The sequence below is a fragment of the Pleurodeles waltl genome, chromosome 1_2 (assembly GCF_031143425.1).
Source record: "Pleurodeles waltl isolate 20211129_DDA chromosome 1_2, aPleWal1.hap1.20221129, whole genome shotgun sequence".
Lineage (NCBI taxonomy): Eukaryota > Metazoa > Chordata > Amphibia > Caudata > Salamandridae > Pleurodeles > Pleurodeles waltl.
The window spans coordinates 184,921,880-184,937,395 of record NC_090437.1 but is presented as its reverse complement, the minus strand read 5'-3'; the positions used below and the strand labels follow the sequence as shown (position 1 = coordinate 184,937,395).

The window sequence follows — 15,516 nt, the reverse complement described above, 5'->3', positions numbered from 1 at the left end:
TCCTGCCCCTCCGCACGTGTTTAGTTGGCTGCAAACTCTAATCACCGCCAATCGCACCTGTTCCCAGCGACACCACCATACATAACCCCGCATGCACACCTGCTCCAATAACCACGTCCCTCACAGAACAAAAATATATACATATACAACCGACGAGAAAAGACCCCCCCCCCCCCTCAGCCAATGACAGTAGGAAAACAAAAACCCGTATGCAATGGGGTGGGCGGGAGGGAAAAAATTGCTTTTGCCCTGACAAAAAACTGAACCGGCCACCGTGTCACCTAAGACAAAATGGTGGCCGGTCATAAAATGGAGGCTATATATTCCCCCGCCTAGGTAGCCCAAAATAGCCCAAATGCAGCCACGCCGCCCGGGCTGTACCACCCTCCCCAAAAGCCCCGGGGGGGAGACCTCATTCTTCGGCTGGTCCCCCCCGGGACCCCATTGGGGAGAAAGGCACAGAAACACGTACCCCGTGGCTGTGTGTGTAAAAGGCCGCTTTATTGGAACAGGTGCACTTACACATTAATTCCCCTCGGCCTTCGCCTTACAAAACTAAAAACCTCACTAGACATCAAGTTCACCTAACACCATCCTCCCCCCTCCCCTACCCTCCACCTCCCCCCTCTCTTTCAAGCACCTTGGCACCCCTCTCGAGTCATGTGTATCTACTTCTCGATCCTGTCCGTTCGTTGTCATCCTCCTCCTGTAAATCTCCCTACCCGCCCGTCGCGACCTGCTGCTGTCCCCCCCCGTACTATCCCAAATTGCCGATCCATCCTGCCCCTCCGCATGTGTTTAGTTGGCTGCAAACTCTAATCACCGCCACCAGACAAACCCCCTAGAGTTTGTCTGCCCCCCCCCCTTCCTGACCGGGGAGCCACCCAACCTAAATTATTATGTCACCCGAAGCAACGCCCGTAAAAATTCCTTCAAATTAAATAAATACAGTTCCATGCCGACGAATGACAAGTGGACCCCGTCGTCCCTAAAAAACTCTACATCTTCGAACCGAATGTCTCTGTGCTCCATAAACGAAATACCCTTGTCCACACAGAACAGCCGCAGCTCCTTATTCACCTTCCGTCTGGCCCTCTCCACTGCCCCTGGTTTCCTCGCCCCCCTCCAAAACCGACGCGGAACAAAACCTGTAACCACAATGTGACAGCCACTCCACTGGGTACTAATAGTCAACAAATCCCTCTTCATTGTCTTTAATAAATCCAGGCCTGTCCTACGCACCATGTCATTTTCCCCAAGATGCAAACACAAAACATCTGGGCATGGACCTGCCCCCCGTATCCCTGTCAAACGCGCGAGTAATTCATTCCAAAGCATGCCACCTTTCCCAAACCATCTAATGTGATAATGTCGTAAGTCTAAACCCAGATTCTCCCCCAAAAAATTGCGCTGCGCTTGGCGATGAGCCCATTTTACGAAGGAATGCCCAACTATCCATATCCGGACGAATTCATCCTCTGGGCCCGCCACCACACCTAGAAGAGAAAATTAACAATTAGCGCTCGCTCCACTGCGTCCTAACATACCTCCTAAAACAATCCGATCTCCAGCGGCCCAAAGACATAAGTGCCTCCTTCGACCAACCCTGCATCCCCGCCTCCGTCGCTATCCCTATGCGGAAGGAGTGGGTGCCAAAACGGTATGGGTCCTCGCCCACCATAACTAGCCCCTTTCGGAGAACTGCTAGTAGCTGTCCCGCTGTAACCCTCCCGCCTTCTGCGTGCTGGAAGACCACGCCGGAGCCCCATGCCTCCCGCCCGCGCCAAAGCCGCGCCGATACCAAAGGGCAAATGTCAGACACGGGGTACCTGCGCAACCACACTACCACCCCTTCCGCCCTCTGATCCGTCTTCGAACTGCTTATTCTGACCGCCACTCCTTTCCTAGACAACTGTACGTTACTCCAAGACAAGGCCGGCCTGTGCGGGGATCCCAAGAGCTCCGACACTCGGAATGCCCCGAAGAACATCCACGACATAAGTGTCCGAAAGAGCAATGCCTCCCCGGCGGAGTAACATACATCCGGTAAAATTCGCACCACCGCCTTTAGCAGAGGCAGCGATAAAGGACACCTGGGTCTACTTACCGCCCCCTGTTCTCTCGCCCAACCTTCCAATATGCGCTGCCCTAACTCCCCCGCTGTTGGATGATAACCCCACAAACACTTACCCATGAACCCCAGCGCTGCCAGCTTGCCCGCTGTAGTGACGCGCGACTGACCTTTTTCAATCAATAACAGTATGAATTGCACCACGTCCTCAACAACCTCGACCATGCTGGACCTCCGGCGTGCCCCCGACTGCGTAAACTCCTCCCATGCCTTGATATAAGCCCGTCGCGTGGAGGGGGCGAGGGACTGTATTACCAGCTGAAGCATCCTCGCGTGCCTACGGTCCAGAGAGAGCCGGGCATCACCGTCCTGGACAACTCCATGCCCGTGGCCAGCCCATGGAATCTGTCCCACTGTGAACGAGACAAAGCATCAGCGATGTCATTGTCCACACCAGGAATGTGCCTTGCCCGAAACGAAATATCATTCTTTAGACATTGCAAGACAAAAACCCGAAGCAAGCAAAGCACCTGGGCATCCCGTGCCGATTGCCTGTTAACCAGATGCACCACTGCTAGATTATCGACTCGGAACAGAACCTTCTTGTGAGCCAGCAAACCTCCCCACAGACACACTGCAACGACTAGCGGAAAAAACTCCAAAAAGGCAATGCTCTTTCCTCCCCTTTTCCATGCCTCCGGCCACTCCTCCGCACACCACCGTCCCTGCCAGAAAATTCCAAAACCCGACGCACCGGCCGCATCCGAAAACAACTGAACGTCCCATTCCCATTCCTGCCATACCTTTAACGGAATGCCGTTAAAGTCCTCCAGAAATATTAACCACATCCTAAGGTCCTCCCGCACGCCAACCTTAAGCCGTACATGATGATGTGGCAATTGTGTACCCACCAGCGCCAGAGCCAAACGCCGACAGAAAGTCCTCCCCGCCCGAACCACCCTGCATGCGAAATTGAGATGTCCCAACAGAACCTGTATCTCCTGAACCGTGACCTTTTCCTTCCCCAACATGTGTGCCGTCCTGTGCAACATATCCACCTTCTTGTCCTGTGGAAGCCGCGCCAGGCCCGCCACCGTATCCAGCTCAATACCAAGAAACGACAGCGCCGTACCTGGCCCCACTGTCTTCTCAGGGGCCAAGGGCACACCAAGGTCCCCCATAAGTTGCTGAAAAGTGTGTAACACCTCCGCGCACCGCGGAGAGTTATGTTCCGCCGCAAAAAAGAAGTCGTCCAGATAATGCGTCACCATCGCATGACCAGACACCTCCGTAAAAATCCATTGCAAAAAGGAACTAAAGCACTCAAACAAAGCGCAGGAACTCGCACAGCCCATGGGCAGGGCCTTATCCACAAACCAGCACCCGTCAAATTGTATACCCAACAGCTCAAAATCTTCTGGGTGCACCGGCAGCAAGCGAAACGCCGACTTTATGTCCGTTTTTGCCATCATTGCCCCTGGCCCCAACCTTTCGACCATGTCAATCGCCACATCCACGGACGCATATGACACCCGCGATCGCTCCTCCGGAATGAAATCATTGACCGACGAGCCTTCCGGCCAGGACAAATGCTGAATCAGGCGGAACTGCCCTTTTTCCTTCTTAGGCACGACCCCTATCGGGGAAACAATAAGATTGGGCAATGGCCACTGTTGAAAAGGGCCAGCCATGCGTCCTTCGGCCACCTCCTTCATCAGCTTCTCCCTTACCAAGCTTTCTTTTCCTTTCACCGAGCGTAGATTTTCTGCCCACCGACGCAAGCGCGGCCCCTCGTACCCCAAACGAAAACCGTGCACAAAACCCTGCCGTAGTAAGTCCGCATCCTGCCTGCAGGGATAACGAGTAAGCCAGGCCACCAACCTTTGAACATTAACCGGCGTACGAGCCCTTTCCCGCAGATCCAGTCCGGAAACGCAGCTCTCGCCCCCCGGGACCCGACTGCTCCCGCCCCCACGCGCCTGGGGTGGTACCCGACGCAGACCCCGCTGCTGCCTGTCCTGAACAGCTAGTGACTGGGTGTCTTCCTGCACATTTCGAGCACTCATGCCGAAACTTACAATATTCCCGCGAACAAAGTCCTTTATTGTAGTCCCAGCACGCCCCCGACGCTCCACCTGCGGTGGTTGAAGCACCGTACTGGGAGCCCCTGGTATTCCCCACCCCGTGGGTGGGGCGCTCTCGAAAGGGCCGATATGTAATCGGAAGGCCGCTCGCCGTAAACACCATCTTGCCAAATTTGGCAGGACCCATAGTGTGCTGCCAAAGATCGGCATCAATTTCCCCCCATTGAACCTCGGAATCCGCCGCCAACCGCGACCGAAATTCCTCGTCGTAAATACGCCACGCATATCCCCCAAAATTGAGGTGAGCCTTGCGTATAATATCAATATATTTAAACAACGCTACTGCCCGCTCCGGGAAGCGTTCGCAATAAACGCTTGCAAATATTAGAAAAGCCGCCGTCCAGTTCTCGATTGTCACCGGCACCCTAGGGCGCTTAGAGAGCTCCAGCTCCTCCTCTTTGGAACCCTCCTTCGCCCGCACTTCTCTATGTAACAGTTTAAAAACCTCCACATACTCTCCCTTCCAAATTTTCTCTTTGGTGGACTGCATAAGGTGCGCCCCCAAAGGTTTTGCGGTGCCCATATATGGCAAACGTGTCCGCTTCGTTGCCGTGTGTTCCGCCTTGTCACCTACTCCTTGCTCCCCTTGCTTGTTATCAGCCTCCTTCTCCCCTTTGACTGACTCCTGTGCTGAGTTCCCCTTCGTTGCGCCCTGCGCCGCAGTGCCCTCCGTGCCAACCCCCGCGTCCGCAACATAGACCCCCTTTGACAAGCGCGCAGCTCCCGCCCCTTTCGCCTCTATCGCCTCCACGGCTACCGATACCATAGCGACGCTGGCGTCCTCACCTGCCGACAGTGACGGTGGCCGCTCCTGTGCCTTCCGCCGCCTCTTCTGACCGTCTTCCCGCTGCTGAACCCGCGCCCGCGGGTGGTCCTGCCGCTCCTGTAATGACTTAGACAACGCATTAGCGGGCCCCATCCCGCCCTGCCCCCACCATTCTTCCTCTTCACCATCATCGACCAGCTCCCCCTCCTCAATGCTGGCCTCTTCATAATCCAACATATCGTCCTCACTCTCGAAAGCATTACCGGAATCTTGCTCCTCCTGAGCCCACCTTAAAGACGCACCTGCAGTCATTCGGACCGCGCTTCTCATAGGCGCCCCTACTGTAACCTCCAATGGGCCCGAACGCCTCTCCCGGGAAGCGGGGGCGCCGGCGGGTGCAAAACCCCTGCCTCCACACCGCTCCCCAAGATTGTCCGCAGCCACCCGTCTCGCTGTCCGGCCTCCTGTTGATGCGCTTCGGCCAGCCGCACGAGGCTCCGCCTGTCCTTCGTACCAGGGTGCACGAGCCGCTCCACGCTCGCCTGGCTCCAGTTGCCCCCCACGCTCCCCCTGGCAAAAAAGGTCCGGTGTGCCGGCCTCCTCAGAATCTCCCGACGGGGGAAAACCAGACATGCCTCGTCCCCCCGAAACCACCCGCTGTCCAGCCTGTGTCCCAAACCCCTCTGGCTCCGCCCCCCCTGCCCCTTTTGGCTCCTTCTGCACAACGGCCCCGTAGGCCCTTTGCGGGGGGCCACGTCGCGTAAGTAAGTAAGGGGAAACTCCTCCGAGCTCATCCCCTTCGGCCCCCCCTTTCTCCCCGTCGCTGCCCGAGTCGCTCCACTCCAACATGGTGGGCCACCTCGCTGACACCGGGATCAATGGGTCATCTTCCAGTAATCCGCCCGCGGCCCCCGCCTCTCCTTCAATTTTGGATGTCTCCCCCATCTGCCTGGAGTCCAGATCAATATCCTGGCCCTTTTGCACCACCACCTCACCAGCTGCCTGACAGTGTTCCCGCTCCCCGACGCGTTTTGCCACATCCCGCCGTAAACGCGACACCTGCACCTTGCCTTGTGCCCCCAAACCACCCGCCTTAGACGGGGCTGCCCCCCCCTTTCCTTTTTTTGTTGGCATGCCAATTAGTTTGCCGAGGCCCGCCGGCCTTGCGGCAACGCGTCCTCGTTTCCCCGGGGAGGACCACCCCCCTCCCCGCCCCCCTCTCCTCACCTGTAGCGGCCTCGCTCCCGCCCGCGGCGGTGAACAGGCCATAACCGCCGCCGCAACACCTTGTGCGGCCTTCCTCGCCGGGCGCGGTGCGGGCAGGGCCTCCTGCCGCACCAAATCCATGCGCCCGGCCTTCTCTAAAAGCGCCAGTGCCTCGTGCACGTAGTCGCGCTCCATCTCCGTCTCCTTGGACTCACCACCGCCGGCCAGCGAAAAGCCCCAACCAGGAATGCTATGCGCCCAATCGTCGCCTGACACCTCAGGTAAAACGGAGCTAGGAATTCCCTTTTTTTTTTTTTTTTTTTTTAAAAAAAACCTCCTCGACTCGATCTGCACCCTGTGAGAAACCGCCGTGCCCGAGACGAAAAAAGGGGATATACAATCGCAGAATTTCGAAATTGAACAAAAAAAAAATAATTGCTTTTGCCCTGACAAAAAACTGAACCGGCCACCGTGTCACCTAAGACAAAATGGTGGCCGGTCATAAAATGGAGGCTATATATTCCCCCGCCTAGGTAGCCCAAAATAGCCCAAATGCAGCCACGCCGCCCGGGCTGTACCACCCTCCCCAAAAGCCCCGGGGGGGAGACCTCATTCTTCGGCTGGTCCCCCCCGGGACCCCAGTCTGCACCACTAAAATGAACCACGTGGAGGGCCCGGAGTGCTGACAATGCTGAGGCACAGCCCAAGCTTTGAAAAAAGGAACATAACGGGCTAATATATGCCCAAAAGGTAGGGACCCACCATTTGTTTTTTTTTATCACACAAATGGGAATAATATTGTTCATTTTGTGGGAAATAGCTCAATCTGGCAACACTGTGACAGTCTCACCCATGCGCTCTTTTATTGTACACGCCAGAGTAATGCTGGACCAAACCACTCTCGCACATGAATAAACATTGTTAGACCACCCTGCCTGATGTGGCGAGGTGGTATAGTACACTGTAATCCCGCGCCTAGCCTACTACAGATGTCTGATCCACAAACCACATTCAGCAAAATTGATTGTTTGTCCTACTTAAGAAAACGTTAGACCGGTAACCATGTAATCAAGTGTTTCAAAAACTCTTTGTCCATGCTTGCAAGCATGCATCAAGGTTCCTGTCCCTCGCAGCACACCCTATCAAACGTATACGCATGATGCAAGATATGCATGTTGCAGATGAACAACTTATAGAAAAATGCCTTGCTGTTGCAAGAGGGCGGCAGAAGAAGAATTATTTTCCAAGCATCTGCCTTTTCAGTGCCTCCTACTAATGCTCCAAAATGTATTTATAGGTTTTGAAGCAGGCCTATTACATTTATTAATGATGAGGCAACTAATAAAGTTAATACAGTTAGAAGCTTCCAGATCCCCAGAGCTTCTGTGTTTTCTCTTTCACTAGGTCATTTTTAGTCCCACCTCAGAGATGTATGCACTGTCTCTTGCAAGACTTTTTGTTACCTTACATGGTTCTCAGAGGTCACCCTTTGCTTAACATTGGTTGGCTTCATTGTCACTCTCATTTACTTACTTCTTATTTATCAGCTTCTGTAGGCTTCCTTCCTCTTTGTATGTGTGTCCCTCCCCTGGAACATGGACAGGTTGTGGTGTCCTTCCACTGTTCACTTTTTTAGGCTTTGCACTTGGCTTTTTGTTTAAGCACTCTATAAGATTGTGTTTTTCAGCTGTCTCTCTTGTGAATTTCTCCCCCTCCCTGTTCCTCTCCCAGTCCCTTCCACCTACCCTCTGTTGTCTCTGTGCTTGCCCCAATCCACCTATTGTTATCTATATGCTTCCCACAGCCTCTCCTGCCAACACTATGTTGTCTGTTTGCTGACTCCAGCCCCTCCAGCCCACCCTCTGTTTCTCTTGTGCGTGTGCATGCCCCTACCTCCCACTATCTCTTTTCCATGTGCTTACTTGCCCCAACATCTTCACACCCACCCTCAGTTGTTCATGTGAATGTCCCCAGTCCTCCCACCCATTCTCCAGTGTCTGTGTACCTGCTCCCAGCACATCCTACCCATACTCTGTTGTTCTTGTGCATGTCTCGAGCTCACCTCATTGGTCAGTGTGCTCCACCTAGCCCCTCCAGTTTACCCGTGTTTTCCCTATTCTTGCCAGCAACCTCTCCTGCCCATCCTCCATTGTTTGTGTGCTTGCCACCAGACCATCCTTACACACACACCGTTGTCTGTGTGCTTTCTCCTAACCGCAGACACCCTCACTACTTTGTCCTCGTGCTTGCCTCAAACTTTGCCGCCCACCCTCTGTTGTCCAAGTGCTCCAAATCCTCTCTCACCTTTCTTTTCCTCCCATCCACATCTTTCTCTCTGTTCGAAGGAAAGGACAGGCAAGAGAGGATGGAAACACATTTAAAAATAAAAAAACACTATGCCCGATCTTCCCAGCCACCCTCTGTTTTCTGTGTGCTTGCTCCTGACAGTCACACCTACCCCCTATTTCCATGTGCATGCTTATACCCAGCACCTCCCACCTACCCTATATTATCCATATAGTTTCCTTTGCCCCTCCCACCCGTTCTGCATTGTCCGAGTACTTGCCTTCAGCATCTCTTGCCCACACTCTGTTGTCCGTGCGCTTGTCCCCAAGTCACCAGTATTGCTCATGTAAAAGCTAGAAAACTTCGGCATGGATGGCACTATGCTAATTCTATGTATTAAAAACTCAGCTAGAAAAAAAAACAAGTAGGGTGTGCAATTTTAGAGCGTCAGTGGTGTAGAGTGCTCTATATAAAGCAGCTGTATGCCACCTAAAACCTATATATATAAATATATAGGGTCTTGCAAAAGGTTTTTCTGCTGCTGGCATGGAGGCGTGTGTATAGGTTTGAGCACCCATATATGTGCTACCACAAAGTTTCTCTCTATTTCCGGGAAAAAGGACATACACACACTTTAATGGTTGGTGAATGCCATAGAACCAACCACAAGAAGTCCTGCATTCAAGCTGAAGAGCATACAGCTCAGAGTGCATTAAAATATTGGTAAGCTCTCATAGGGCCATACAGTTAATGACCCAGGAGACTTACAGTTTAAAAAAAAAATCTTCCTAGAAAGGATACACGAGAGTGTCCGGGGGTTGGGGTGCCCGGCAAAGGCCCAGAGACCCCTTCCAGTTCCCCAGCCATCACCCATACTGGGTGCCAGCTGGAACCAGCTCTTTTGATTTTCTTACACCCAGTTGGATCATCTTTTGTTTCAGCTCCCGCCGAGCGAGAGAAAAGCTATATGATGCCTGCCAGTGTGGACAGGGAATTAGATTAGTTTCCCCCCTCCGTACTCTCACAGAAAGGGTACAAGATAGTGTCCCGGGGGTTGGGGTGCCTGGGACACTGTTCCTCATTGGGCCTCATGGAATGGGGTCCCCAGGGCTATTCTATGCCTCGGGATAGGGGCTGCACACCCCACCCCCATAAAAAGTACATCGACACCAGGAGACAGTGATGTAACAAAGGCTACTGCAGCCCCCGCGGTGCGTGGGGGGCCCCCTCAGCACAGTACCCTTGCCAGCGAGGTCCTGAGTGAGCCTGGAGGGGGCCCTCCTTGTACTATGCAGGACATGGTTCCCAGGGCATTGTAATGGTTCAGGAAGGCTGGCCGGATACGTCTCTCCCCCAGACAATGCAATACGTTAACCCCAGGCCCTCGCCCACCCCAAGTGGGGGGTGAGTATGTAAAAAGGGTGTTAGCCTGCCCTTATTAAAAAAATTACAGTAGATCTGCAGTAACATTAAAAAAACAAAAATTAAGTTTTCACCCCAAGGGTCCCTCCTACGTAGTCAGTGTATCTATACCCTACACACCATATGTTTTTAGTGTATTTTCAGGAAAAGTGACTCAGTCCCTGAATCCTGAAATGGCAGGCAGAATTAGACCTGTTGGTTCCGGGGTACTGCTGTGTCTCTACACATATATGCATTTTGACCCTTAATTTCTCAAAAACTATTGCGCAGATTTACCACAAACCATAAAAGGCATGCTTTCTGAGTAAAGATCTGGTTTTCTGCAAAATGTGGTGCAATTCCATTAAGATATTTTTTCAGTTTTGCTGCTACATTTTCCTATAGAAAAGTGCATGGCAAAAACGTGTTTTAGGACCCTCTTTTTCTATCAGTGATAAATAATTTTATTTTTGCATTGTTTCTTGTAATAGAATTGCATATGGCTCTCAATCAAAATACTTGGTAAGTAAGCATCCTGTAGTCATCCTTAGATTGTCATAAATTGTATTAGACAACCTCATATTTTTAATAAAACCTAACAACCTTATTGGTTTACTGAGGACTGGTTTAAATTGTTTCCCCCAATGTGGGATAAGACTCCTCACTTCCTTTTTAACTCTGTATTCCGAAACTTTGTGTGAAGTCGCTGACATAACATACACTAATATCTCTTTCTCTCACACGCGCCTGCTCTTGTCAAATGGACATGCCTAAGCAGCAGCACTTTCACTATTTAAAGGAACGCCATCAGGCATACTCCTAGCAAACCTTCTGCACCCATTGGAGCTATGACACAGGTATCTTGGAGATATTTCACATTACTCCCTTCAGAAATGCAGTGCTCCCTCCCAAGCAATCCAAAATGATACCGTCCCAGAGCATATCATCGATCTCTGGATTCATCTCTAGGAGATTCCTGGATAGCTTCAGTTATGGGATGCTGCCTATTGAGAAACCTATCAACATACCTTCCTGTAGCACCGTCCCTAAGATACTTATATTACTCTCCTCACATTTATTCAACCAGTCTGTTCTTGACACCTCACATGGTGACTCATACATATTTTTTGAAATTTCTATAACATTGTTTCCATTGGTTAGACACACATTGCAGTTATTAAGGTCTACTTGCCGCTAACACTAAACAATCTGACACATGCTGGCAGGCCTCAACCACACCAAATTACCTCCATTAATCACAGTGTCACACACAGGGCTTTCAGCTTTCTACATGCTCGCCTCAGCAGACTGTGTACTTCTTAGTGATCACTGATTTTCATTTAGGTTCCACAGACATCTGACACCCCTATCAGTTACCTCTGACAACAAATCAGGCATTGAGGATAGCAAACAACAATATCATGCTTAGACCCAATCCAATGAAAATTAAGTCCAACACTCCATGGTGTAGCCAAGCGGTATCAGATAGAAAATAGAGCTTTAACCAGCAAGAGAAGGCTACAGCAGAATGAAACCCTGATGACACTACGGATTATCTGCACCACTCACTGAATTCACCAACAGCATACATACCTAAGCTTCTCCACAGACAGAAATCTCAGTTTCAACATTTACCTTGTTCACACCTGGCACCAACTATCTATATTGCACAAAGTGAAACCTTTCTACCATATCCAGATATGAAACTTTCAATAGAAGCTTTTGTCCTCTGTAATCCAGATGAGGGCAATCCATTAATCCCCAGCATGCCTGAAACACATATGCACCCACTTAAGCATGCCCTTCATGCTGTATCCAGCATGGTGAACGGTCTCCAGAAGTACAACTGAATCACCACTTTCTTCAGAAAACTCCACTAGTTTCCCCTGACCAATTGCATCACATTCAAGACATGCTGGATCATTGAAAAGACAGTTACCCTTGCATGCCTGACAGCCAAAAATAAGATTTCCTGAGGACCTCACAACACCTGCAACAGCAGCATTAAAAAGGCTTGAAACCAGACAGACTGAGAAGGAGAAGAAAATCTGCTGGGTTGCCAGGTCTTCTGCTTTTTTAATGATGGCCAGGAATGCCACCGGGTCAAAGATTAGAAGCTGACATCCTGTCTTCCGAAACACACCTTGAGCTGTGACAGCCCAATCATGAAACAACCTCTGAAGGGTAGCCCCTCTTCTGCTCTCCCTAATGTACACTACTGCAGCATGCCCAATCCCCCCCGTATTGTGTTGCCTAGATCATTATTATTATTACACATCTCACCAAACCTTGTAGCTCTACCTACTGGTTACTTTCCAGACTCCCATCTAAACCCTAATGCCATAATTACATGCTCTAGTACAGTTTTTGAATGTTGTGTAGCTAGGCTTGAGTTTTATATGTCATGTACAAACATACATAAAACATACCTTGAGCCATTATACATAGCTTTGGTTTGATTGTCTCCTTGTCACAACTTCATCCTGAGAGTTTTCTGGGGCCACTCCCATAGACTTTTTTCTGAGATCCTCATAAGAAAAGTAGGAATTTGCCAGGCCTGTCACTCCCAGGATCTGTAGGACTTTGATACATTTCTGAGTCGACATCATTGAGGGTGAAATGGATCAAGAAAAATGAGGAATCTGTTCAAATCATTGACAGGAACATTCAATGCATAGAATCACATTGTCCCATGCCACAATCCCTTTACATCATGTTCTTTTGTGTAGCATTGCAGGTTTTTTGTTGAATAGAGGATCTGAACAGTGTGTTTTAAGAGGCATCCTAGTTAGGGTATGTGTAGCAGAGATAGGATTTGTTGCCATATCTATTTTCATAAGAGTCCTGTAGGGTGGGAAAATTTCACCAATATGTCCCAGAGCTGCACTTCTGAGCACCTGGAAGAAGTTGATAGTGTAGGTGGAGATAACTTGAAAGGGATCCTCTGGCATGGAGACCAAATTATGACAACAAGTAAAATTGTGTACTTTCATTAAAAATTGATAATGATAAATTTGTATTATGAATAATTCCATTTAATATGTAAACTGTATATTTGCTTACAAATGATTAAGCACTAGAGTTAGGATTATGGTCAGTGATAGGATTACGGTTAGTGTAGTTTTAAGTTTGAGGAATTGGCCAAAGATAGTGGCTAGTGTTAGGATTATATTTAAATAATGGTTTAGGATTATACATAGGGTTAGAGCATTGATTATGGTTTTGGTATGGGTCAGTGCATGGCAGGGTTGTTGTCAGGGATTTTTATTATTATGGTAGGTTTTACACAAGCTTCTTATTAAATTAAATATTTATTGTGCTTTACTTTAGGTACCTAATAATCACTTCATATATAAATTTAATCAATGTTTTATTCATTACTATGACATGTTTTACATATATACACTGTGACAGAAATAGGATAACTGACAATGTTTTTATCAGAGGCCAGAAGCTCTTATTGGCCCTAGGCTCAGATTGTACATATAACTGAAACACGCTATTTCTGCCACTTCTTTCCCCTCCCCTCTCCTGAGGATCTCTTATCACTTGTATACGGACATTATAGCACTGATGAAAGCTTTTCTGAAAGGGAAGATTTTTTTTTCTTAGGAAACCTGATCCTAGTGGGATTGTAGTTGAGAAGTAGGCTGGTGTGTTCCAATTGGTGCTGTAACTTAATTGTAGAGCTTCAATTAATTTTACCGTTCTGTTTGTTTGGCCTACATAGCTGCATTTTTGCTTTGGACTAGATTCACCTAGATAGATTGCAGATTTACCATTGCTTCACCTTGAAAAGGGCATAGTTTACAGACAACTTTTAGTTATTTAGTTACATATTTTTTTAATATTATTAAATGCATATTGGCTTTGGACTAGATTTACTAGATAGATTGTGGATTTACCCTTGTGTCACCTAGAAAAGGGCATAGTTTACAAACAGCTTTCAGTTATTTACTTGCATATTTTTTTAATGTTATTAAATGCATAGTTAAGGCTAAAAACAAACCGCTTAAGATATTAAACAGCTGAACTCTTCACAGTTAATATTGCTGTGTATTTTATTGTGAAACAATTCCCCAAAAATATGAATGGTCTCTTACTTAGCATATAGGTTCAAGTAAGCTTGTGATCGCCAACTCTCACAATGAAGAGGTATTTTGCTGTGCAAAAGATTCAGTTTAAACAGATCTGTAGAAAGATCTGGTGATTGAGATGGAAAAGGTGGCACATTTGGAGGTTGGTACTTTAGCCAGTCTTGAATGGCTGGTTTTACAGTTAGGATAAAATAAGACACAACAATATTAGAAAAAATAGGATAAGGTAGGATAAGGTAAGATAAGATAAAATAAGATAGGATAAGATGATCTAAAATATGTTACGACATGACAGGAGAGTGGTGAACAGTACAGATCAGATCAAGACAAGCTAAAACAAGACAAGATTAGAAAAGATATGGACAAAGTATTAAAATTGTATTGGTGTAGAAGTCTGGGTGTTGCATGTCCACTGACAAAGGTCTTTGTTCACTTAGAAGAGGTGGTGTGCCCTCAAGAACCCATATGAACATGTTGGTTCACAGATGAGTTCAAAGTGGACAGTATAAAGTATCTTCTAATAGCAGAAAGATGTGACATTACAATACACGTTGACCCAACCCTTGAGGAGATGACCATCAAGGAAGCTGGGCTCAAGGCTAAATGGATGCTATTTCACAAGCTTGAATGAAGCATTTGCCTAGCTATGGTAGATCTTTAACCTCTTTAGTTGAATCGTATCATTTCTGATTAGGTAACAAGTTGATGAGATGGTGGAAAATACAGAAACTTGCAGTCCTTTTGTGCTTAGACTTTCTTAAAAGAACTAGTGTTAAAGTAATAGAAGATATATTTGCTTGCCCTAGGTTTACAATCACATAGCAATACCTGTAGTGACGCTGTATACTTTAGAAAGGGCGTATATAGAAGAACATATGTCAGCAAATTGGTATCACTGCTGTGGTGTCTTTGATATCACACATGCTAGGCCCCCACGGTCCACAGTCCTGGGTGGACTCTAGAAAGGAATTACATAATTGGATGGAATGTGTTAAGGTGTGATTATAAAAGTTATGATGCAATGCATGCAGAGCGCGATAGTATGCTAAAGAGTAAAGACGTCTGTTACAGAGCTCTGTGTGTGGCTTATTCATTACATGCTCCTGATCTGGGGAGGATGCTCCAACTGCCAAAACTGTGTTCCTAGAATCTTACTTGCAGTAGAAATTGGTTTTAGGGTCAGAGCTGTGCATCCTGTGTGAGTAATCACGTGTTTTCTGTGTCAATTATAGGACCCAGTCTCAAAGTGGTTAGCACCATGTCTGTGGGATATGATCATCTGTCTCTTGACGATTTGAAGAAACGGTAAGTGGTAGGTTCCAAACATAGTACTTGGCTGTAGACCATTACACAGCTCTCTGCTTTGGAAATGTCCTCCAGTGACAATGGGACTGATAGATCTGTTGGAAGTATGTATACTCTGTTGCAATGGTGATGGAGTATACTCACTGCCAACATAATGATCCGCATGCCCCATTTAACTGTGCGCGAACCATACAGTAGGCTACGGTGGCGACTACTTTGTCACTGCCATAGCCAAACTTC

At 48.4% G+C, this 15,516-nt stretch overlaps 1 protein-coding gene across 1 annotated transcript in view; it reads left to right on the top strand.

The window, feature by feature from the left end:
* The window catches only part of LOC138299367 (glyoxylate reductase/hydroxypyruvate reductase-like), a 166,350-nt gene that overhangs the window by 57,951 nt on the left and 92,883 nt on the right, over positions 1-15,516 (top strand). Inside the window, exon 3 of the mRNA XM_069237591.1 lies at positions 15,204-15,276. Coding sequence (XP_069093692.1) covers positions 15,204-15,276 — 73 coding nt within the window. The remainder of the gene's footprint in view (positions 1-15,203; positions 15,277-15,516) is intronic.